This window comes from Chiloscyllium plagiosum, unplaced genomic scaffold, assembly GCF_037043375.1.
Source record: "Chiloscyllium plagiosum isolate Xiang-an unplaced genomic scaffold, Cpla_swu_hap1 HiC_scaffold_48, whole genome shotgun sequence".
Taxonomy (NCBI): domain Eukaryota; kingdom Metazoa; phylum Chordata; class Chondrichthyes; order Orectolobiformes; family Hemiscylliidae; genus Chiloscyllium; species Chiloscyllium plagiosum.
Window position 1 is genome coordinate 881,018 of NW_028270186.1, and position 24,573 is coordinate 905,590.

Sequence of the window (24,573 nt, forward strand, 5' to 3'; positions counted from 1 at the left end):
GGCACCATGAGACTATGAGCGAACAAGAATGGGAATGTGGGGTCAGAGAACTTGGAGGAAGGGACTCATGGAGGACAGTGCACCAACTGCAGTTGGCAAGCCTAGCCTGCTCTTCTTGGGATATTTCCAACAGTGGTTGGACCATGGTTATGCAAATCTCTGCAAGTATTGCTGCAGCACAAGACCTGTCACTCCTAAACCAACACAATTCTTCCAATAAATGTTTGGAAATCTACAGGAGTTGCATGTGCCATGGGGAATGCTAAGTGTTGCTTCACCTGTTGATACCCATTGTGTTTTAGGAGATTGCACGCCTGAATGCCACAGAAACTTCAAAAATAAGGGATGTCGATCTGATGCACGCAGTCCAGGAATGGGCACAGCGAATGATATCAGCTCAGTCTCTGATTGGCCAAGGGCTTGTGAGTAACAAGAATGAGAAGTTTCACCTGAGACACCTAGACTTAAAATCAGACTTCAAACAGGGCTCTGTAAAAATGAAACTAAGATGGAAATAAAACTACCAGCTGTTTCTGGGACTCTGGGCAAGGAAGCAGATCAGTAACCTGAGATATTTTCTCTCAGATGACTACTGTCAGGATTACAGCTGATTACAGAAGTACTTGACAAGTCAGAGTCTTGATTGAAACTCGACTTGATAGATCATATGATTAATATATGTGTTGTTGGTTACCATGGTGGCAAGTCATGGATACCTTTTCACACAAAGCTGCGCATGTTCTCTAACAACAGATAATGAATTTACTGCACCAAAAATAAAAATATGTCGTACCATATCAACAACTCAAAGTTTTAATGTTTCCATGCAATATCCTTTAAAGCTGCTGAATTCCCAGAGAAATGCAGCATGGTGGCAGTGGGTGGCTCAGTGGTTAGCTCACAGCGCTAGAGACCCGGGTTCAATTCCCACCTCAGGCAACTGTCTATGTGGAGTTTGCACATTCTCCCCGTGTCTGTGTGGGTTTCCTCTGGGTGCTCCAGTTTCCTCCCACAGTCCAAAAATATGCAGGTTAGGTGAATTAGCCATGCTAAATTGCCCATAGTGGTAGATGTAGGGGAATGGGTCTGGGTGGGTTGCTCTTCGGAGGGTTGGTGTGGACTTGTTGGGCCGAAGGGCCTGTTTCCACACGGTAAGTAATCTAATCTAAATATCAAACCTTTCTTATCTCTTTAATTAATTACTTAACTGACTCTGTCCAGTCTCGCTTCTGGGATGGTTGAGATAGTTTTATGACTTCTTTCAATTCTCATTCTTGGACTGTTAACCTCAACTTCTTCCCAGTTCTAAAAACTGAAAACATCTTTGCAAACTCTCATAGGTTGAATAAGTTTCTGGCCTTTTAAAAATAAACTACATTCACAAAATTGAAACCAAAATTCATCTGCCTCAATTTTAGAAACTGAGTTCCAAAATTAACCATGATATATATATTTATCACACTAACCAGCAACTGCCTGGAACATATAATCCGATCAGGCTGGCGTGCAATGTACTAGGTGGTCAAATGTCACACCAATTAAGCTTCAAAAGACCTGCAAATGCTCCAAGGTGGAGGTTTGAGGGACTGGGTGTGGGACAGGGAAATATATGTGGGATGGGGAGATTATGTTTGAGATGGGGAAAATTAGAAGGGCATGGAGAGTGAGACTGTGGAACAGATCGAGTGGATAAGGGATGGTGAGTTTGGGTGTAAGTAGGAGAGAGTGTGTGTGGAATAGGGAGAATAAGAGGGGGACAGGTAGAGCGGGTGAGGAATGGGGAAGGTGGGTGTGTGTTTGGAAGATAAGAGTGAATGTGGGTAAATTCCAGTTTTGCTTCAGCAGTGGCTGTTTAGTCTGATAGAGGTGAAAATGTGTTGCTGGAAAAGCGCAGCAGGTCAGGCAGCATCCAGGGAACAGGAGAATCGACGTTTCGGGCATAAGCCCTTCTTCCTGAAGAAGGGCTTATGCCCGAAACGTCGATTCTCCTGTTCCCTGGATGCTGCCTGACCTGCTGCACTTTTCCAGCAACACATTTTCAGCTCTGATCTCCAGCATCTGCAGACCTCACTTTCTCCTCCTAGTCTGATAGAGGAACAAGTGTGGAGCTCCATCAAACCTCTGCCTTCAATTACCCTTCCAGGTTCATGGAAGTGGGTCCCAAGATCAATTCACTGTTATCCTTCTAATGCGACTCATGTCTCTTTGACAGGTAATGATGGTATTCTTACTGAGCTTTGGCTCCCTTTTCATCTACTTCGTCACATCAATAGAGTAAGTATTGTATTGGAGAAAGAAACTGAGAGGTTGCTGTTGATGCTTGCTGGGCTTCCTTATGAGGACGTTGGGAGACTTGGTGACTTTGCCCATTTTAAAAGGACAATACCCATCCCTCATTATTATTTGCTCACTGCAATCTGCACAATACTGCCAACGTGACACAGGTTTGCGCAAGCCCTTATCTTTGCATAATTGCCTCCCTATTGGCTTTGTGAGGATTGGTCTCACAGGCAAGTGCACACTCACATATTGTTCAACAGGATCTCCCCTTAAATAGGACTGAACTGCCACAGATGTGAAGGCTGCAATGTGAGGTCAAGATACCCAAAGGTTGTTAATCACTGTTCGAATGGACTGATGCTGTACAACCTTTTGCAATTCATGGAATTCTAACTTGGAGTTCTTCACCCACTATTAATTTAAGGGTGTCTTGTGCCAGATAATCTGAGTGAAAATTGGAGGAGTTAAAACAGTTGTCCTTATTTAGCATTGCTCCATTTAACATTATTTCACTTGAATTTGTTTTTTTTAGGGCCTGTTTCTTTCTGCTTTTTTGGTATTTCCAGATTTACATTTTTACATTAATTCATGGGATATAGTTGTAGCTAGCTAGGCCAGCAAGTATTGCCCACATCCAATGTTCAGAGTTGAACGTATAGCTGTGGGTCTGAACTCACATGTAGGCCAGGCTAGGCCAGTTAAGAAGATTTCCTTCCCTAAAGGACATTAACGAAACAGGTTGGTTTTCACAATGACTGACAGTGGTTGCAGGGTCGCAATTAGGCATACTTTTAATTCCAGTTTTTACTGAATTCAAATTTCACTATCGGCCATAGTGCAATGCAAATCCATGAGTCCAGAATATGAAACACACACAGAGAATGCTGGAGAAACTATGTAGGACTGGCAGCACTGGTGACCAGAAAGGTAACATTTCCAGTCCAATTTGGCTCTTCTTCTGAACACATATATTGGACTGAAAGGGTTAAGTTTTGTTTCTCTCTCTTAACAGGTGCTGCCAATCCTGCAGTTTCTCCAGAATTCTTTGTGTTTGATTCTAATTTCCAGTGTCTGCAGTATTTTGCTTTTGTAGGTTGCAATGGGATATTGACAGGATGCAGAGCTGGGCTGATAAGTGGCAGATGGAGTTCACCCTGGAAAAGTGTGAAGTGATTCACTTTGGAATGAAGAATATAGGTTTAAAGGCAAGATTCTTGGCAGTGTGGAGGAACAGAGGGATTTTGGGGTCCACATCCATAGATCACTCAAAGTTGCCATCCGGGTTGGTAGGGTTGTTAAGAAGGCGTGTGGTGTGTTGGCTTTCATTAGCAGGGGGACTGAGGTTATGCTGCAGCTCTCGAGAGTCCTGGTTTGACCATGCTTGGAATATTGTGTTCAGTTCTGGTTGCCTCATTATAGGAAGGATGTGGAAGCTTTAGAGATGGAACAGAGGAGTTTTACCAGGATGCTGCCTGGACTTGTCAGCCATAGTTGCCTCATCCTCCCCTTAGTAGAACGTGGAAACCTCACAGCTTTTTTGAAAGGCAAAAAGAAATGAATGGAAGAGTGTTTGTAGCTTGCAGACTCGTAAATCTCTCCCAGCATGAGTCAGAGGCAGAAGTGTTGCAACAGCAGTGTACTTTGATGAAGATGTGGTATCAGTAACTATCACACCAGGATGCTCCTTAGGACTCAAACATTAGTGACTTGGGGTATTTCACAAGATTCAGCAAAAGAAAAGATCATTCTTAATGAATTATTGTAGATCTTTTTCATGAAATGAAATGATAAGTGCAACAATACTATGTTATATTGAACATTGTTTAAACTGAAAACGACATATGTCACTTCATGAGTATAGATATGGATTATGGAGCACTAGTACAGTGTATCTGTGGTATTCAGTAAGTTATTTTAGCTAGGAGGGCACAGTATTGGTGTTCAGTAGTTCAACTTGAATACTGGCTGCTCCAGTAAAGAACCTAATTCCGGTTTTCCTGTGGGATTTCCTATTCGGATCTACGGTTCACTCAAGAAAGGAAGCGCTAAGTAAAATGAGAATTATCTGTGTCTAGTTATCAGGTCCTCTCAAATTCTCCCTCCTCTTTTCAAGAAACTGGCAAAATTATTTATCTCACAGCAAAATGCTGGACCCTTCTATTTTGATGAATGCTTGGTGAATTTTTTCTTGGTGTAGATAAAAAGAGAGTTAAGTGAGATTGTGGGGAGAGAAAATTTGAAGCAGAACTTTGATTCAATGAATTGAACATGCTGTTCCCTTTCTGCAGGAGTAATGAAAGCACAAAAGTGGTTCTGAGCACTCTACAGATGGTTGATCTATGCTTTAATGCATTCTTTTTATTTTACTTTGGAATGCGTGTAAGTAATTTTCTGTCATTTGAATCTAAGTGGAAATCAGTCTCATTTCAATGCACTATCATCCCTGAAAAGAAAGACCCACATTTCAGCAGTATATTTCTCAATGTCAGGACATCCCAAGTTGCAATGAAGCACACTTTGAAGAGCAGCCAGTTTGCACGTAGCAAAATCCCACAATCAAAACCTGGTTCCATGCTTTTGTGGTGTTGGTGGAGGGATAAATACTGGCCAATTCAAAAGGGAGAACTTACCTGCTCTTTTGCTCATAATGCCATGGCATCTTTTGTGTGCGGGTGAGAGAGCAGGTAGAGCTGTTGTTAACATTCCTCATCTGAAAGGCAGCATTTGCTAGTGCGATATTCCCTCAGCACTGTAATGGGGAGAATCAACTTTCTTTGCAACCCAGAGGTGAGACCACTACTCACTGAGTCACAGCTTATAAACATCACGAAATCCCACTCTTAAGACTTGAGCACAACACTGAGGTTAACATTCCCAGCCCACAAATGCCTCTAATTTTTTTTAACAAAGTAATTCATGTGGTGTGGGCATCATCACTGGATAGTCAGCATTTATTGCCCATTTCTAATTGCCCGAGAGAAGGTGGTTGTGAGCTGCCTTCTTGACGGCTGAGTTTGATTTGGTGGAGTGGAACACACAATGCTGTTCGGGAAAGAGTTCCAAAAGTTTGACTCAGCAGCACTGATGGAATGGCGATATACTTCCAAGTCAGGATGGTGAGTGGCTTGGAGGAGAATCTATTAGGGCAGGTGCTCCAATGTATCTGCTGTCCTAGTCCTTCTGGATAGAAGTGGTTGAGGCTTTTAAAGGTGCTGTCTAAGATACGTCAGTGTGTCTTGTGGACAGTACATACTGCTACTACTGAGCATGAGATGGAGGTAGTAAATGTTAGTGGGTGTGGTGCCAGTCAAACAGACTACGTTGTTTGGATGTGTCAAGCTCCTTGAGTGTGCTTGAACTGCATCCACCCAGGAAAGTGGGGAGTATTCCATCACGCCTGACTTATGCCTTGCAGATGGTGGACAGGCTTTGACGAGTCAGAGGTGAGTTCCCACTGCCCCTAACCTGCTCTTGTAGCCACAGTTTACATATGGCCAGTCCAGTTCAATTTCTGCTCAATGCTAACCCTGAAAATGTTGAAAACTTATTTACAAATCCCTCTAGATTTTCACCATGCCCTTGCTTTGCTATCTCCTCCAGCCCTAAAACCATCATAAATCTCCATAAATCAAAGATTAGGGAGAGGGAGACATCATTCAATACTCCTACCTCTTGTTACGATTGAGTGATCCCTAGCTGGCAGTTACTGGGAGACTTTGGCCTGAAGATTACCTGTTTGTTATTTATCCACAACAGTTCATTGCAGCACAAGACAAGTTTCAGTTCTGGTTTGAGCTCAACTCTGTCGTGGACTTCTTCACTATCCCTCCAGTTATCGTCGCACTCTATTTCCGTAAGGACTGTATTGGTGAGTGTGCAAATAGAAAGGTGGTTTACTTTTTCTCACTCCCTCTTAGGCAGCCATCACCCCAGATTTAAGATATTCATGTTGCCTTCTTATTAATGATTTCCTGAAACCATCTGTTATTCCGATAACCCAGAGGTAGTTACTTTTTGCTGGAATAATCCGGAAACTCTGGAAATCTACTCTGAGGAAACTAGGAGTTCTGGAAAAGCAGGCCGAGAGCAGTGAATCAGATTGTTATCACCTTTTTCAGATGTAATTCTCCTGGAGTCTTGATGGTATGTCTTGTGTTTGAATTATCATGGTAACACTAGCTAATCTCTCCTGTTAAATCAACAGATGATATTTTTGACACTGGAGTTTTGATAAGTGAAAAGAACTCTAAGAATGTCGTCTACTGGAAGTGCTGACCCAACTAGGCAGCTATCAGGGGAGCTGGGCTGGCAAGATTTCAGATCCCCACCATAGTAAATTGTAAAATGAAATTTAATTAATGTGCTCTTTTGTCAGTTAACAACAGAAAATGTCAGGCAGCTTCTATCCAGATTTCATTCAACCTGATGAACCCAAGCTGTCAGTTATCGTTTCGGTTCACCCTGACTGGCATCTCAATCTTTCAGGCACAAAGGAAGGTTGGGGTGATTGTCTTGTTTTGCATTATTTTTCCAGGCTTGAGGTTCATGAGGTCTCTTCGCTTGCTGCAATTACCTGAAATCCTACAATACCTCCGGATTCTGAAGAGAAAGTAAGTTCAGTTGTGACTGGTCAAATTGATATCAACTTGGGAAAGTAATGTCATCCAATGACTAGATTGCCAGAGGATGTCAAATACTGATCGCAAGAATCACCTGATGAATCCTTACTTTGTCTTTGCAGTCATTTTTCATGTTAGTGTGAAAGGCCTAACTGATTACTCACAAAAAAATCTGCAGATGCCAGACTTTGACTGACTGAGTTTGGAACACAAAGGGAAGTGTACAATGCTTGAGAGCCTTGATCAGACCACATCAGGAGTTGTGCAAACTGGACAGAGAGTCACAAAGTTTTAGGCCCATCATGTCTCTGCTACTCATAAATCATTGTCTACTCTTGTTCCATTTTATCACAACTGGCCCATAGAGTATGGCCCAATTGCGATAAAATGGAACAAGAGTAGATAGTGCATTATGAGTAGCAGAGACATGATGGGCCTAAAACTCTGTGACTCTCTGGCCTGTTGCATTGCCTAGGCTAGTATTGTTTGGGGCAAAGAGGGTATAGTGGTGATATTTTTGTGGTGCTGAAACTATGAAAAGAATTCAAAAGGACAGCTTGAGAGATTTGATTTCTTCACAATCCTCAAAGTAATGTGAAGAAGTTCTGGATGGATCTAGGTGTTTTTTGGGTGAGGGTCCAAATTAAGGAGGCTAATGTATTTCAGGTCCAGATCAGACATGAATGCATTAACAGGGTTTCAGTTCAGCACTGAAAGGTCAGCACCTATGATTACCAGCACTCCCTCAGTCAAACTGGAGTGGAGATTAAACCTATGGCCCTCGGAAGCAGAGGTTAGAGCACTGCCTAGTGAGCTCAACCAGCTCCTGAAGGTTTAAATCTTGGGCCCTCTGGAGGAGAAGAGGGAAACAATTGATAGAGAAAACAGATAAGCATTGTGTTATATTTCTGTAACTCACCATTTAACTTTCTTCTGAATCTTTTAACTTTGCAGTTCAAAAATCAAATTGGCAAGTCTGCTGTCTGTGTTTCTGGGCACATGGTTCACGGCTGCTGGCTTCATACACATAGTAAGTTCACAATCTGGCAATTCAGCGCCTCAAACTAAAATGCATCCAGTCATTTTCACAAGAATGCCACGTGTCACACATTTTTGGCAATAGATCTTGGCGTTATTAACAACAAAGACATCTACATTTAACTATAGGAAGAGGGCCTGTGTGGATCATGGTCGAGAGGAAAATAGATTGTCAGTCAGTCAAAGAAGGTGAGATTTGTAAGTTGTTATCTGTACAGGAATCATAAAAGGTTGCTTTTAATGATAGACTTAAAGGAAGAAGGGGGGAAGCTGAGAAATTTACCAAAGCACAGCACGGTGGCTCGGTGGTTAGTACTGCTGCCTCACAGTGCCAGGGACATGGGTTCGATTCCAGCCTCAGGCAATTGTCTCTGTGTGGAGTTGGTACATTCTCCCCGTGTCTGCCTGGGTTTCTTCCCACAGGTGTGCAGTTTAGCATCGATTGGCTACGCTAAATTGCCGATAGTGTCCAGGGATGTGCAAGCGATGTGGATTAGCAATGTATAAGGAGGGTTACAGGGATAGGGTAGGGGGATGGGATGTTCTTTGGAGGGTTGGTGTGGTCTGACTGGTCTGCTTCCACATTGTAAGGATTCTAACAATTCCACAGCAAAGTGCCCTATGCTCTGCCCTTTGATGGGACCAGAGTGCTGGGGAAGATTCTGGAATCAGTAAGTTGTGTGATGAGATGGGTTACAGAGCTGGAGCAGGTTCAAGGGAGAGGGAGGAGAGATTGAGGCCACAGAAGGTTTGAGCACAAGGCGTTGGAGAAGCAATAGTCAGCGAGATAAAGTGATGAATAAGTGGAGCATCATGTGGGATTGAGCTTGTTCAGCATGGAAACTGTAAACAGTTGCAGATTGTTCAGTCGTTTTGTACTCCTCAGGAAGAGCTGGAGTTTGATTTCCCATTCTGCACCTGCATTCTTTGCCCCTGCCCCATTGAAGGTGGGTGCCTTGCCTGTGGCATGATGACAGTTATTCTTCACAGAATAAGAGTGAAGAAGGCGATCATATTTAAAGATTGAAGGATATTGTGAGTAATTTTACTCACCTCCAAGGGTTCATCTTTGTTATAATATTTCTCTAAGGTGAATGTTGATCTGAAGAAATTCCTTACATGACTGTCATTAATTGTTATGATCTTTGTTTTAAGATTGAAAATTCAGGAGACCCCTGGCTCACAGAACCCAATGAACAAAGTTTAACCTACTGGCAGTGTGTCTATCTCCTCATGGTCACCATGTCTACTGTCGGATATGGTGACTTGATTGTCAAAACTACAGTCGGCCAGGTCTTCATGGTATTCTTCATCATTTTGGGCTTGGTAAATCAATTCCTTTATTTTACTCTGTCTGTGATGTCAACGTCTCTCGCCTCAAATGTGCCTTGTGAATCCAACAATGATTAATGGATTCATTTTTCTCTCTGTCTGACGGGACAATTATTACTGAACTTGGCGTCACACTATTGCTCTCAGTCAGCAGCCATACCTGCTTTCCTCCCCATTGAGGTAAACAGCACAGATACTTTTCAGATGATGCTTGAGAAACACATGAGTAACAAAAGGAAAGATGGTTATGCTGAAAGTTACGACGGACAGAGGTGGGAAAGGCTTATGTGGATTGCAGTATAAACAACACAGACCCTTTGGATTACAGAGGAACCTTAATAATCCAAAAGACATGTTCGGATAATCGAATGCCAGATAATCGAATGCCGGATAATTGAGGTTCCTCTGTAATGGTCTCTTGCTGTTCTGTAGACTGGAAAGAATCTGAAGATTGTCAATTCAAGTCTCAGTCTACAAAGTGGAGCATAAGGCTGAAGGACTTCACCTGACAAAGGGAAGTGCTCCGAAAACTTGCGATTTCAAAATAACCTGTTGTCCTATAACCTGGTGTCGTGTAATTTCTGGCCTTGTCCACCCCAGTCCAACACCAGCACCTCCACATCAGCTCCATCAGAGGTATCAGAGAACAATTGGTGGGCGGCACGGTGGCAGAGTGGTTAGCACTACTGCCTCACAGCGCTAGAGACCCGGGTTCAATTCCCGCCTCAGGCGACTGACTGTGTGGAGTTTGCACGTTCTCCCCGTGTCTGCGTGGGTTTCCTCCGGGTGCTCCGGTTTCCTCCCACAGTCCAAAGATGTGCAGGTCAGGTGAATTGGCCATGCTAAATTGCCCGTAGTGTTAGGTAAGGGGTAAATGTAGGGGAATGGGTGGGTTGCGCTTCGGCGGGGCGGTGTGGACTTGTTGGGCCGAAGGGCCTGTTTCCACACTGTAAGTAATCTAATTATTCTAGGTTAGCTGATTATTACATATCCTTTAACCAATATTCATAAAACTGATTATATGATCATTATCACATTGTGATTTGTGGGAGCTTGCTGTATGCAAATTCACTGCTCTGTTACCTACAATATTACTTCAAAAGTACTCCATTGGCAGTGGAATGCTTTGGGATCTCCCAGTCAAGAAAGTCATTGCAGAAGTGCAAATCTTTCTTTCATCCTTTCTCTGCAAAATGCGAGCGATATCCTCTGGTTTATATATGGTACAATTGCAGAAATGGCTGACAGCTTTGAAATGAAAGTAATTAAACATTTAAAATCTTGTCAACACTAACAGGCTTTATTTGCGAGTCATGTCCCTGAGATTATAGAAATTATTGGGAGCCATCGGAAATATACTGGGAAATACAGCCACTTCACAGGTAAAAAGTGAGTATTCGCCATCTCTTTTCTTCACACTTTTTCTTGATGAGGTTGGTCTTTTGATTGATTTATCTGCAAACATTTACTGGGTCATCCAAATCCAGTTGAAACTTTGAAGGGGTGCAGGTTTCAGTGTCATTTGATCAATGGGAGATATAAAATTAGCCAGGCTTCCTGTTCTTGCAGGCTATCCAGGGACTGCTGCTGTGACAGTGTTGTGGCTGTTGCTGGGAAAATCACTAGCCTCAGAGTCAGTCGGGGTTCAACAACAGAGTTTACTGTACTAGGAAATACCAGAGCTCCAGGGAGAGAGAGAGAGAGAGAGAGACACCAACAGCACAGTGGTCAGCTGTGAGTCTTCTCTCAACCCGGAGCACATGTCAAGAAACATTTATACATCTTGTGATACAATAGGTCAGTGATGAGATTATTATCTTTGTAACATGGTTTGTTTATGGCAATCATTGCAGAATCATTGACAGTTTCAATACAGTCTTTGTCAGTTCCAGTGCAGCGTTTGTTAACTTCCATGTGGTCATTGTCAGTTTCAATGTCTGCACAGAAGTCCATTGCTGTGGTAATGGGCGCTAATCACTCTTCCTGAAAAGGACGATTACTGCAGCCCTGGCCATTAGCACTTTGTATTGAGTGTGTATCAAGCTGTTAGCATTTCTATAAGAGGTATTGGCTGGACCCAGACATTTCGGCAGGTATTGTTCGTTACTCATGTGTATTCTCTCCCCACCACCCGTCTGAAACTAATCAAATGGGTTGTGAGTGCATTGTGCTGGCATTCTGGTGGCCCCAGGTAGTGTCTGTGTTTGCTCTGCTGTCTCTCTCCATATTGTGGTCCGGCGGCCATCTCGTGTGTCAAGTTGGCCAACTGATGGCTCAGCGGTCATCATGTGTGTCCATGTGCCTAATGTCACCCTGCCCCATGCCATCTCCCTCTTCATGGCTGTCAGAGGAAGGGGTGACCAGCACAATCAAAGTTTACCAGGCCAGATATTTTTCATGCATATCACACACACAAACATTTGTATGATTGGCTGAGATTTTGTATCCCCAAAACAACAGCACATCATAACTCAGAATGGGAAGAAGTTGCCACTGGGAGGTTGCCAGTGAGAATCATCAGTTAAAAGATTTTCAACAACCAGTGTCAGTGCAGAGCCAGGAATTCAGTACTCCTCATCATACTGTTCAAATCTCAATTCCTACTATCCCATACACTTTATTTCTCCAGTTAACAGGGGCAAACCTTGATGAGATGTGGCATACAAACCCAGTATTGTAAAGAGAATGTGGCAACTGATTGTGTCATTATTACCATGACCTGTGGTTTACCTTTGTCCTTTTATGGGCAGCACGGTGGCACAGTGGTTAGCACTGTTATCTCACAGTGCCAGAGACCCGGGTTCAATTCCTGCCTCAGGCAACTGTCTATGTGGAGTTTGCACATTCTCCCCGTGTCTGCGTGGATTTCCTCTGGGTGCTCCGGTTTCCTCCCACATTCCAAAAATGTGCAGGTTAGGCCATGCTAAATTGCACGTAGCGTTAGGTGAAGGGGTAAATGTGGGGGAATGGGTCTAGGTGGGTCGGTGTGGACTTGTTGGGCCGAAGGGCCTGTTTCCACACTGGAAGTAATCTAATCCAAACATGCAGTGGGGCAGCATTTTCTGGGTGAACAGGAACTACAATGGATGATTAAGTTAGTGAGAGATGATTGGTACAATAAAGCAGAAGAAGACATGCTTTAGCATTTCTGTCTTGAATATCCAATCCCACCACCCCACGCTCAATGAGCTGCTGACAAGTTGTGCAAATGAAAACTAGGATGATTCAACACTGGGATTTTATTCCTGCCTCCTTCTTTTCCTCTTGTACAGTCTATTGTGTCCATTCCTGAGCTGATCTCTTTTACTCTCCAGTGAATTCAGTAAGAGTTAGAATCGAATCAAACCCCTACAGTGTGGAAACAGGCTATCTGGCCCAATACATCCACACCGACTCTGAGCATTTCACCCAGGCTTGCCCCCCTCCTCTGTCCCTGTAACCCTACATTCTCCATGGCTAATCCACCTAACCTACACAGCTTTACACTGTGAGAGGAAACCGGAGCATCTGAAAGAAACCCACGCAGACACAGGCAAAATGCGCAAACTCCACACAGACAGTTGCCCAAGTCTGGAATTGAACTTGGCTCGCTAGCACTGTAAGGCAACAATGCTGACCACTGAGCCATCATGCTGCCCCAACAGCTGTTCTACTCATGGAAAATCTCCAAGGGAGAGTGACGACAAAACCAGATTCAGAAAGAACAAAGAAATGACCTACAGCTCAAGTGTAGTGTGATTGTGAAGCCTTTCACCTTGTGTGTGATCTGTTGCAGATATGTTATAGTCTGTGGTCACATTACTCGGAACAGTATCCATGATTTTCTGAAGGATTTCACTCGTAAAGAAAAAGAGGAAAGTTTAACAGACATTGTAGTTATGGAGAAGTAAGTTCTGAATGCTGATAAGTACCCTTTTTCCTAGCTTCCTTGTAAGATTTGAAATGTATTTCAAAAGAAAAATTCTTATGATGTGGGTATTAATGGTAAGGCTGGAAAATATTTCCCATCCCAAACCACATTGGATCTGACTGAAGATCATCAAAACATCAAAATCAGGAACATAAATGGCTATTTAGCCCATCAAACCTGATCTGCCACTCAATAACACTGTGGCTGATCTGACTGGATCCTTAACTTCACTTTCCTCCCATTTATAATCCTTGACTCAGAGGGAAGTTAAGTGTCAACTATCTTGGCATGGTTCAGAACATGGACGGATGGTAGAGGACACTAGTGAGTTCATGAATCAGTGCTAACAAGACACTGCAAACAGAATTTATTTTGAGCTGCTTTAGCCGATGTTATTACCATAGGAAATGTGACCAAATGTGAATACTGAACCAACAGTCAAACCTTGTATTGTTCACAAACATTTCCTGTCCTTGAGCATTTGAAAAGATCAGGGCAGCAAGAGCACAAGCATACCACACCTTCAAGTTCCCCTTCAAATCAGACACCATCCAGACTTGGAAACATATCACTGCCCCTTCACTTTCTCACAGTCAAAATACCCAAACTCTCTTCCGAATAACATGTGCCGAACAGCCTTGACGGTCTGATATTCAGCTGCTCCTATTTCTTGCATTCGCTGTGCATTGTTACGATGCAGCGGTGAACCCCTCTGTTAATTAAACCAAACACCCAGAAAAGCTCACCTCACCTTGTAATCTGTTAAAACATGAGTGACAGGGAACTCCCAAATTCCCCTATTTAGAGAAAATAACATCAACTTGTTTTTTTAACTCTAAAAGCAAACATTAAATGTCAACTATTCACAACTCGAAGCCCCTTTTTCTCGAAACTGTTTATTATCTGTCTCCAACTCTATAACAATATAGTGTTCCAATAAGACACTTAATAAATTACAGCAACTTTATTTCAAAGCTGCTGTCATTTTCTGGCTGGAGATCTCCCTGGGTCGTCTTCTTTCTCTTTATTGCGAATAAATTTCATATGAAAAGATCCCTCTGATAGAGAATATTTCCTCATTTCTTGAATCTCTCTCGATGGCCGTTGCTCTGTCTCCAATTTTCAAAATGGTCGCATTCTTATATCTCCAATATCAGATCGTCTCATCAGTTCGATGTTGGCAAAACAATAAATTCAAACTCAATTGGGTTTTAGTATCCTGGGGCATAATTTAAACTGATCGGTTAAATTCGGATTATTGTACAAAACAGCAACCAACTCAGATATCCATTTCACAGCCAAATGTTACCTATTTTCAATTTTCCAGTACACTTTGGGACTGCCATCCAGTCTTATCACAGGGGTTTGTAAGCTCTCAGTTCAAACAGCATTCTTTCTTAAAGGTACTGTACATGCTTTCAATTTCATAACAACATGTAGTTCCCACTTGAGTTACAGTGGTTCAAAAAGAGAACACACCACCACCACATGGACAATAAATGCGAACCCAGCCAGAAAATGCTCCCCGGTAAAGAAGTATGAAAAGGGAAAGACCCAGAACTCTGCCTGTGTATCTGAACTGCAGAATCACTTGGATAGACTTTAAACTTACCGCTGCTTATAGGAGAAAGTGAGGACTGCAGATGCTGGAGATCAGAGCTGAAAATGTGGTGCTGGAAAAGCGCAGGTCAGGCAGCATCCAAGGAACAGGAGAATCGACGTTTTGGGCATAAGCCCATTCTTGAAGCAGGGCTTATGCCCGAAACGTCGATTCTCCTGTTCCTTGGATGCTGCCTGACCTGCTGTGCTTTTCCAGCACCACATTTTCAGCTCTTACCGCTGCTTATAGGCTTGAAATGAACCTGGTTGATTGACACTAATTACAGAGCCAGGTATTTAATTAATAATGGGTTGAAGGGTTATGGAGACCGGGCAGGAAGGTGGTGTTGAGGCGAGATGAGATCATATTAAATAGCAGAGCAGGCTGAAGGCGCCGAATAGCCTCCTTATGCTCCAAGTTCTTAAGTTTTTAAAGAGAGGACTTCATTTTCACTTTGGTCAATTTGTGGGATTGAAATGACAGATGCTGCTACCTCCACATGTATCCGAGGACTCAGCAGGAAACTGGGAATCACATGACAATCTAATCTTGGTTTACAGAAATGTCTTCTCAATGAACATGCCTGCCTTGCTTCCTTACAGCTTTAACCCTGGCCTTGAGCTTCAGGCCTTGTTCAAACGACACACAACTCAGATGAAGTTTTTCCAAGGATCAGTACTCAGCCCCAGTGATTTGGACAGGATTCGGGTAAGAACGTTAAGATGCTGCTTGTGTTAAGGAGATAAGACAGAGGCTGAAGTGCACTCAGTTGCCACTCCTCTATTTATTTGGGTTAATCTACCATGAAAAAAACATCCCCTGATCTGATCTCCTGACTGCAACAAAGTATTGCATGCTGAGGTACCCATAGCAGGTTTCTCATTGTAGGTGACTCTGTTGAGGAAATCATCACACCCGTTGTCTGGTCTCTTGGCAACGCCTTGTGGTTAGCCATATTCATTTTGGGGTCCTACACCTTTGATCTAACACCATAGAAAAAGGGCTATATTAACACAGCAGTTGTTCTTTGTTGAGTCGCGATCTTTTCCAGGAATGAGGAATTAAAGTAGAGCTGCAACAACCTTCGGACTATGACAGACAGTATTCTTGGATAATACAAAGGCATCAGTTTCAAACCTTCAGTATTTAAATCCTCAGGGCCGCTCCTGCATACACCTTTTTTAGTGGCTTGTTATATATTTTTAAAGATCCTTGAGTTTTCTATCATTCTATCGGCCAGTGCTTATTCCTGCAGTCTGCTTTCCTAATTTCCTTTTAAAGCTCCTCCTAGCCCTTTCATACTCCTCCAGAGACCCTGCTCTCAATACCTGCCACAGGCTTCTCCAGTTTCTTAATCCCTACCATTATGTCCCATGACCCCAGGGTTCATCAATCCAGGTCCCACGCTATGTCTTTCACCCCTTGAATGTCTCCTGCTGCTCTGACACAGTTTTATCTACAACTGGCTACTCCCAGACCGCCTTTCCCCACTTGGGAGCTTTTATTCCCAGCTTCTCCTTATCCTTTTCCATACTATCCTAAATATGAGTTATGGTCACTATCTCCAAACTGCTCCCCTACAGATTCACGTTTTACCTGCCTGGGCTCATTCCCAAAGATTAGGTCTAGAGCTGCCCCTCTCCTCTTTGGGCTCTCTAAGTACTGGCTAAAAATGTTCTCCTGGAAGGAATTTAAGAATTTAGCTCCCTCCCTGCCTTTTCTCCTTAAATCTGTCCCAGTTAAGAACATAAGAACTAGGAGCAGGAGTAGGCCATCTGACCCTTCAAGCCTTCTCCACCTTTCCATAGGATCATACCTTTTCCTGCACTCCACACATCCATTTTCTCACCTTTTCCCCCTAACCCTTGATTCCTCCACTGATCAATTGTCAATAATTAATTCCTTCATCAGTATTGCAATTCTCCTTCTCTTTTATTCCATTTTCTATCTCATCTGAATACCCAATAATTAGGAATAGTGAGTTACCAAACCTGCCGAACTTTCAGCTAAATCTCAATTATACCTTTGATACCATACTCCCATGTGCCTATCTGTATGCTCAGCTCATCTGTCTTATTCCTCAGGCTCCTTGCATTAAAATATACTCCATTTCACTTTGCTAAACTCACTCCTTTCTGATCTGACCTATGTCCCCTCTGCCTTCGAGACTCACTCGCATGTAATATCTAATTCCATCTCAGATTCTCTCCTCTCAGAACTACTTGTCACGATATCGTTCCCTTGGCAGTCTAGTTTAAATTCATCAAGCAGCATTAACAAACCTCCTCGCAGTGTTGGTCCTGGTCCTGTTCAGATGGAACTCATCCATTTTGTAAAGTTCTCACCTTTGCCAGAACCTTTGCCTGAGGAATCTAAGGCCCTCCCTTCAGCAATATCCCCCTCATCCAATATTCACTGCTGCTTGGCATCAAAACTAATGTAAACATTACTATCTGAAGTCCTTTTTTTCCAATTTTCTACCGAACTCGTAATGCCTGCTTGCAGGATCTCATTTCCTATTCTTCCGAAGTCGTTGGTCCAATTTCGGGCTGTTCAACCTCCCCTTTCAGAATGCCCAGCAGGTATTCCATGATATCCTGACCCTGGCCTCCAGGAGGCAATGTCCCATCCTGGGGCTACATCTACACCCATGAAAATGCCTGTGTACTCCTCTCACTCACAAACCCTCTGCCGCTGTCATCCTTTCCCACTTTTTAGATTAGATGACAGTGAGGAACCAGGCCCTTCAGCTCAACAAGTCCACATCGACCCTCTGAAGAGTAACCCACCTAGACCCATTCCCCTACCCTATGACTCTACATTTGCCCCTGACCAATGCACCTAACCTACTCATGCCTGAACACTATAGACAATTTAGCATGGAGAAAGTGAGGGCTGCAGATGCTGGAGATCAGAGCTGAAAATGTTTTGCTGGAAAAGCGCAGCAGGTCAGGCAGCATCCAAGGAGCAGGAGAATCGATGTTTTGGGCATGAGCCCTTCTCAGTTTAGCATGGCCAATTTACCTAACGTGCACATCTTTGGATTTTGGAGGAAAATTGGAGCACCCGGAGGAAATCCACATAGACCCAGGGAGAATGTGCAAACTCCACACAGACAGTCGTCTGAGGCTGGAATTGAACCCGGGTCTCTGGTGCTGTGAGGCAGCAGTGCTAACCACTGAGCTACCCTTAAATAAATTTCCAAGAAGCAAATCCAGTTTGTTGTGTTGGACTGAAACATGGCACATCCCGAACAAGCTGCAGCATAAAAAGCTATCTGCCCAAGTGGCAGTGGTGGTTTTTAAAGCCACCCACATTACCATGCCCTTGGCTCTGGCTTGTTTCACAGAGAATTCTCACTCTGACTTTCCAAGGCTGAAAAATACTGTGTGAGGGGGTTTCCTCACAACCTGCCTGGTCCCCTTCTTCTGTATGCCGCTAGTCCATTCCCTCTCTGCTTGTACCTATACTTCCTTAAGCTGTGGGATGACCATATCCTGAAACATGCTGTCTAATGCACTCTAGCTGCTAAATGAGTGCTCCAGCCAGAGATACCTCCTGTTCATGGTCATCCAGGCTGCCATGAGTGTTTAGGATTTCTCATATCATACAGGATGTGCAAATCATTGGTCTGAGGGCCCCAGGCATACTCTCACTCAGCAGAATATGGATCTCTGGTTTACTTTCCCCTTAGTCCCACTTAAACACTATTGTTCTTGTCTAAATTCATTCCAACTCACGCTCAGAGCTCTCAGTCTATATGCTTTTCTGTAAGGGTCCTCACCTCACCTGTTCCTTTAAATGATACTGATCCTGGTGAAAGGGTCCTTACCTCACCTCTTCCTCTGAAGCTCAAGCTCGTTACTGTCCAAAGCAGTGAATTTATCATCCACCTCCTCCTAAACCTCCATTTGTAACCGAATCTTTTACCATCCCAATGCTGGACAATGCCATGAAAAGATAAGCCAAGAGATGAGTGGTCTGGCAAGGTCATTGATTTTTGACAGAATGTAGCCAAATTGACTTATTAGGAGACCTCTCTGGCCCATCCTACTCCTCTTGGTCAGTACCCTCGGTCCAAACAGAAAAACAAAATTAATGGTCACCAAAAGGCCTCTCACTTCCCAAGCCTGCCCCATGATGGCTGAAGCTTCAAGGTCAGATACTTCCTCAACAGGAATTTACTGAGCAGTGCTTTAATATCATGGCTCCTGAGAACATTTGTGGCAAGATAATTATGCATTTGTTGCTTAAGCCTCTCTGGATCTGATTGGACTCTCAGACAAATGTGATCAATGTGATTATCTATTTTAGATTTCCAATAATTTTTAAGGGAATAGTTCTTAACGGCATGGCTTCGTGAAAGGGATGGAAGAAAATGATGATTATTTCTTGGCAATAGCAAGAAGTGAAGAGTTTGTTCTATTTATATTTCCTATTTTGTATGAATGAATTCTTTTCCCTCTGTAGCCGGACAATGCAGATGCCTGTCTAATTTTGGCAGACAAAAACTGCCTGAATCCTGAAGCGGAAGATTCTGCAAATATCATGAGGTAGGAATTGGGTGTGGAAAGGCAGGTCAAGCTGCACTGATGCAGAACCCTGACTCCTCTGAGCACATCACCAGAAGGCAATGGCTTTACTCAGCAGTACAATCTGTACCAAACATTTCAGCTGACTCAATGAGATTATTTCTGATGAAAATTAGTGGAGGAAGAATTGTTGGTCAGGATGTCTGGGAGAGCTCTGCTGTCTTCATTTGAAGGGTGTCATGGAGTCTTTTGGTTCTGTGTGAACAATGGGGCAAGGTCGTAGTTTCTTGTCTCATCCAAAGATGTATTGCCCAAAGAAAAGCATTCCTGCTGTTTGCTCTGAGCTGATCTTTGATGTGACTTACATTTTTTCCTGTGCCCATCTTTCCACATGAATTAGACTTGTAGAGCCATAAAACAGACCCTTCAAATTAAATAGTCCCACCTGCCTGTATCCTTCCAAACCTGGGAGAAAGTGAGGACTGCAGATGCTGGAGATTAGTGTCTTGACTGTGGTGCTGGAAAAGCACAGCAGGTCAGGCAGCACCTGAGGAGCAGGAGAATCGATGTTTCGGGCAAAAGCCCTCCATTCCTGACGAAGGGCTTTTGCCCGAAACGTCGATTCTCCTGCTCCTCAGATGCTGCCTGATCTGCTGTGCTTTTCCAGCACCACACTCCCTCCAAAGCTTTCCTAGTCATGTATTTATCCAAATACCTTTTAAACATTGTAACTGTATCAGCATCCACTTTCTCTGGCAGTTCATTCCACACATGAATCACTCTGTGTAAAAAGTTGCCCCTCATGTGCTTTTTAAAATTCTCTCCTCTCACCTTAAAAATATACCCTCTCGTTTTGAACTCACCCAACCACGGAAAAGACCCTTGCTATTTACCTTATCTGTACCCCTCATGATTTTAACATCTCAATAAGGCTCCCCCATCAGTCTTCTATGATCCTGGGAAAAGTGTCCCAGCCAATCCAGGGCATAGTACTGGCTCCACTTTTGTTTGTAATTTATAGAAACAATTTGGATGAGAATCTAGGAGGCATGGTTAATAAGTTTGTGCATGACACCAGAATTGGTGTCGTGGATAGTGATGAAGGTTATCAAAGATTACAAAAAGATCTTGATAAATTGGGTCAATGGGCTGTTTTAGTCACATACACTGTTGGCAAAATAGAGAGGCAGTTCTCTCTTGTGTCCTGGACAATAACGAACATATCTGTGGGAAGCGAGAGAAGTGATTGCTGGGCCCCTCGCTGAGAAATTTGTATCATCGATAGTCACAAGTGAGGTGCCAGAAGACTGGAGGTTGGCAAACGTGGTGCCACTGTTTAAGAAGGGCGGTAAAGACAAGCCAGGGAACTATAGACCGGTGAGCCTGACGTTGGTGGTGGGCAAGTTATTGGAGGGAATCCTGAGGGACAGGATGTACATGTATTTGGAAAGGCAAGGACTGATTAGGGATAGTCAACATGGCTTTGTGCGTGGGAAATCACGTCACACAAACTTGATTGAGTTTTTTGAAGAAGTAACAAAGAGGATTGATGAGGGCAGAGCAGTAGATGTGATCTACATGGACTTCAGTAAGGTGTTCGACAAGGTTCCCCATGGGAGACTGATTAGCAAGGTTAGATCTCATGGAATACAGGGAGAACTAGCCATTTGGATACAGAACTGGCTCAAAGGTAGAAGACAGAGAGTGGTGGTGGAGGGTTGTTTTTCAGACTGGAGGCCTGTGACCCGTGGAGTGCCACAAGGATCGGTGCTGGGCCCTCTACTTTTTGTCATTTACCTAAATGATTTGGATGTGAGCATAAGAGGTACAGTTAGGAAGTTTGCCGATGACACCAAAATTGGAGGTGTAGTGGACAGCGAAGAGGGTTACCTCAGATTACAACAGGATCTGGACCAGCTGGGCCAATGGGCTGAGAAGTAGCAGATGGAGTTTAATTCAGATAAATGCGAGGTGCTGCATTTTGGGAAAGCAAATCTTAGCAGGACTTATACACTTAATGGTAAGGTCCTCGGGAGTGTTGCTGAACAAAGACAACCTTGGAGTGCAGGTTCATAGCTTTTTGAAAGTGGAGTCGCAGGTAGATAGGATAGTGAAGAAGGCATTTGGTATGCTTTCCTTTATTGGTCAGAGTATTGAGTACAGGAGTTGGGAGGTCATGTTGCAGCTGTACAGGACATTGGTTAGGCCACTGTTGGAATATTGTGTGCACTTCTGGTAGGTGGGACTAGATTGGGTTGGGATATCTGGTTGGCATGGACAGGTTGGACTGAAGGGTCTGTTTTCATGCTGTACATCTCTATGACTCTATAACTATCAAGAACACATTTTTTTCTGGTCATTACCACACAGCTATTGGTGGGAACTTGCTGTACACAAATTGGTAGCTGCATTATTTACATTACACCGTTAGTTTCAAAGGGCATTTCTTTGGCTGTGATATGCATTTTCTGATCTGAGCAGTTGTCATCATAATTCTCACCTCTCTCAGCTACAAATTCTCCCTCAAAGTAGCTGCTTTTTCGGGTTCTAGTCACAATTCTGTTTTCAGGGGCAATGTGGCTCAGATAGCTCAGTCATTCAGGAACAAACGAGGTGTGGATTCCTCCCATCAGTTGTTACCAGGTTGTATGAATGACACAAGTGGAAATTCAGCCAACAATTCATGAGGGACTGGTATCCTACAATCCAAAAACAGGCTGTGACAGTCCAGGTGAAGGACTGGAGATGTAAAGCCCTAAGACAGGTCAATTGGGAAATTTAACATCTTGCTCAAGCAGTTTTCACAAAAAATGTCATACATTATTGGCTGATGTAGAAATATATGAAAAATAAGATATGACAAAAGACTATTCCATCCTTCAAAGCAGATATGTCTATCAGCAAAGCCAATCCCTTCAGTTCCCTTACTGTCCCATCAAACCACATCCCTCTATTCCTCGAACTCTCTCATTGAACGCCATCCCCTCATTCCCAGAACTCCCTTTCTCTATTCCATGAATTCTCTCTTAGAAGTCTATCTCTTTCATATCCTGTTGGTTATTTCCCACAGTACAATCACTCCAATTCTTCATCCCAAACTACCAACAGTAACTGTGTCTTGGCAGATGTGCAATGATCCACTTGTCTAACAGCTGTCAAGTGTCTTCATCTTTAACTGCTTATAACATTTTTCTTTCCTTCCTGGTTGTAGGGCAATAGCCGTCAAGCAGTACTGTCCTGAAATAAGAGTGATTGCCCAGGTACTGCAATACCACAGCAAGGTAAGCCAGGTCATTGCTGGAGGGCTGAGAATTTGACTCTGGTGGTCTCACTCTGACACGTTGTGTGATGTCTTATAAAATCAGAATCATTTTTGGGAAAAGGGAACAATCAGGAATCCCCCACCATTTTGCCTCATTTTGCATGACCTCTAACTCACTGTTTAAGACATACCTCAGTAAGACCACTCTGGTACCTCAGATAGTAAAACATTAAGTCACCAACGTCAACTATCAGAACTGCTGTCTCATTGCAGAGACACACGACTGGTAGTGGTTTGACCTGAGGGTCATCACACTTCAGGAAAGGGGAGAAGTTGAGAACAAGAGTCCTTCGTGGTGCACTCAGCCGGTGCAGGAATTGCATCCACACTGTTAGCATCACTCCTCATCATAAACCAGCTATCCAGTGAACTGAGTTAACTGCTCAATAGTAGAAGATCGTTTCCCAAGGACTTGTGTTCACAAACGAGGTTTACATTCCTACTGGCATTCAGATAAGATAATTACAATGAGGCTCTGTCTGCCCTGTTGTGTGTTTGTAAATAATCCAATAGCATGACGTCAAACATGTATTTCTTGACAGTCCTCACTCCTGACCATACCAGTCCTTTAACCTTTTGTGATTTTGCCATTTCCTATTCAAAGTGGCAACACATCACAAGTACCTCAATAATTTTGGGATGTCCTACATTCATAAAAAGCTTTGTATCACAGCAAATTTTACATTGCTCAATCTCAGTAATCCACTTTCCACCATTTTCCTGAACCAACTAAACAAGTCCCTGGGGCTACCAGTGACCAGAAACTAAAATTGACTTGCCACTTAAACACAGTGGCTACAATAGCAGGTCAGAGTCTAGAAATCCTGGAGTGAGTAACTCACCTCCTGACTCCCCAAAGCATGTCCACAGAATAAATAACCCTTACAGAACTCAGTCTATCTAAACTAGACTTAATTATAGTCCCAATAAGCACAACCCCTTCAAAAACACAGTAAAAAATGGAACAAATGCTTACAGGTTGAAGTTCAAAGGGCAGAAGGAGAGAGAGAGTTTTTTGCAGCCTGTTCACACAGTCCACTGCTGAACGTCTAACTAGTTCTGTACTGAAGTGCTCAGCTAGAGAGCTGACCACTCCCCTTTCATTATGCAGGTCACTTCTAAAACATGACCACTTTGGCCTGAAGTCTCATCTGTTTACCTATAAACAAAAGGCCTCTCAAAATCCTTTTTCATTTCTGTACCAAACTAGTCACCTCGGTGCTGGGAGAGTTTTACGACACCTCTGAAAAAAAATCAAGGGCACAGTATTCTTGAGAAAAGGAACAGCTTTGAGAAATAAGAAATCAGCTTTGTGACCACTCAAGAAACTTGACGCCTTGTGGAATAAAGCAATCTACTCACTGGGATCATATCCACAAAGCTTCACTCCTCCACCATCACCACCTAGCGACAGCAGTGTGTACCATCTACAAGATGCATTGCAGTAAGTCACCAAGGTTCCTTTGACAGCATCTTCCAAACCTGGGTCCTCTATCATTGAGAAGGACAAGAGCAGCAGATACATGGAACACCACCCTCTGCAAGTTCCCCTTCAAGCTACTCACCATCCTGACTTAGAAATATATTGCCATTCTATGAGTGTCACTGGGTCAAGATCCTGAAACTGCCTCTCTAACAGAACTATGGGTATACCAGCACTGCACGGACTGCAGCAGTTCACCACTACCTATTCTAGGTCAATTAATGTTCGTCCAGCCAGTAACGGCCATGTAATAAATGTAATGCAAAACTGAGGTCTGCAGATGCTGGAGATCAGAGTCTAGATTAGAGTGGTGCTGGAAAAGCACAGAAGGTCAGGCAGCATCCGAGGAGCAGGAAAATCAACATTTCGGGCAAAAGCCCTTCATCAGGAATGATGTAATAAATGTTAGCCTAGCCAGCAATGGCCACATTTCCTGAACATAAGTAAAAACCTACAC

At 43.3% G+C, this 24,573-nt stretch overlaps 1 protein-coding gene across 1 annotated transcript in view; it reads left to right on the forward strand.

Annotated features, from left to right (window-relative positions):
• Nucleotides 1-24,573, forward strand: part of LOC122542962 (calcium-activated potassium channel subunit alpha-1-like) — a 109,033-nt gene that overhangs the window by 4,542 nt on the left and 79,918 nt on the right. The window contains exons 3-14 of the mRNA XM_087984288.1: nt 303-491; nt 2,213-2,274; nt 4,569-4,659; nt 6,037-6,148; nt 6,815-6,890; nt 7,854-7,929; nt 9,093-9,263; nt 10,567-10,658; nt 13,045-13,155; nt 15,382-15,487; nt 19,250-19,332; nt 22,523-22,592. Of these exons, the coding sequence (XP_087840414.1) occupies nt 303-491; nt 2,213-2,274; nt 4,569-4,659; nt 6,037-6,148; nt 6,815-6,890; nt 7,854-7,929; nt 9,093-9,263; nt 10,567-10,658; nt 13,045-13,155; nt 15,382-15,487; nt 19,250-19,332; nt 22,523-22,592 (1,239 nt within the window). The remainder of the gene's footprint in view (nt 1-302; nt 492-2,212; nt 2,275-4,568; nt 4,660-6,036; nt 6,149-6,814; nt 6,891-7,853; nt 7,930-9,092; nt 9,264-10,566; nt 10,659-13,044; nt 13,156-15,381; nt 15,488-19,249; nt 19,333-22,522; nt 22,593-24,573) is intronic.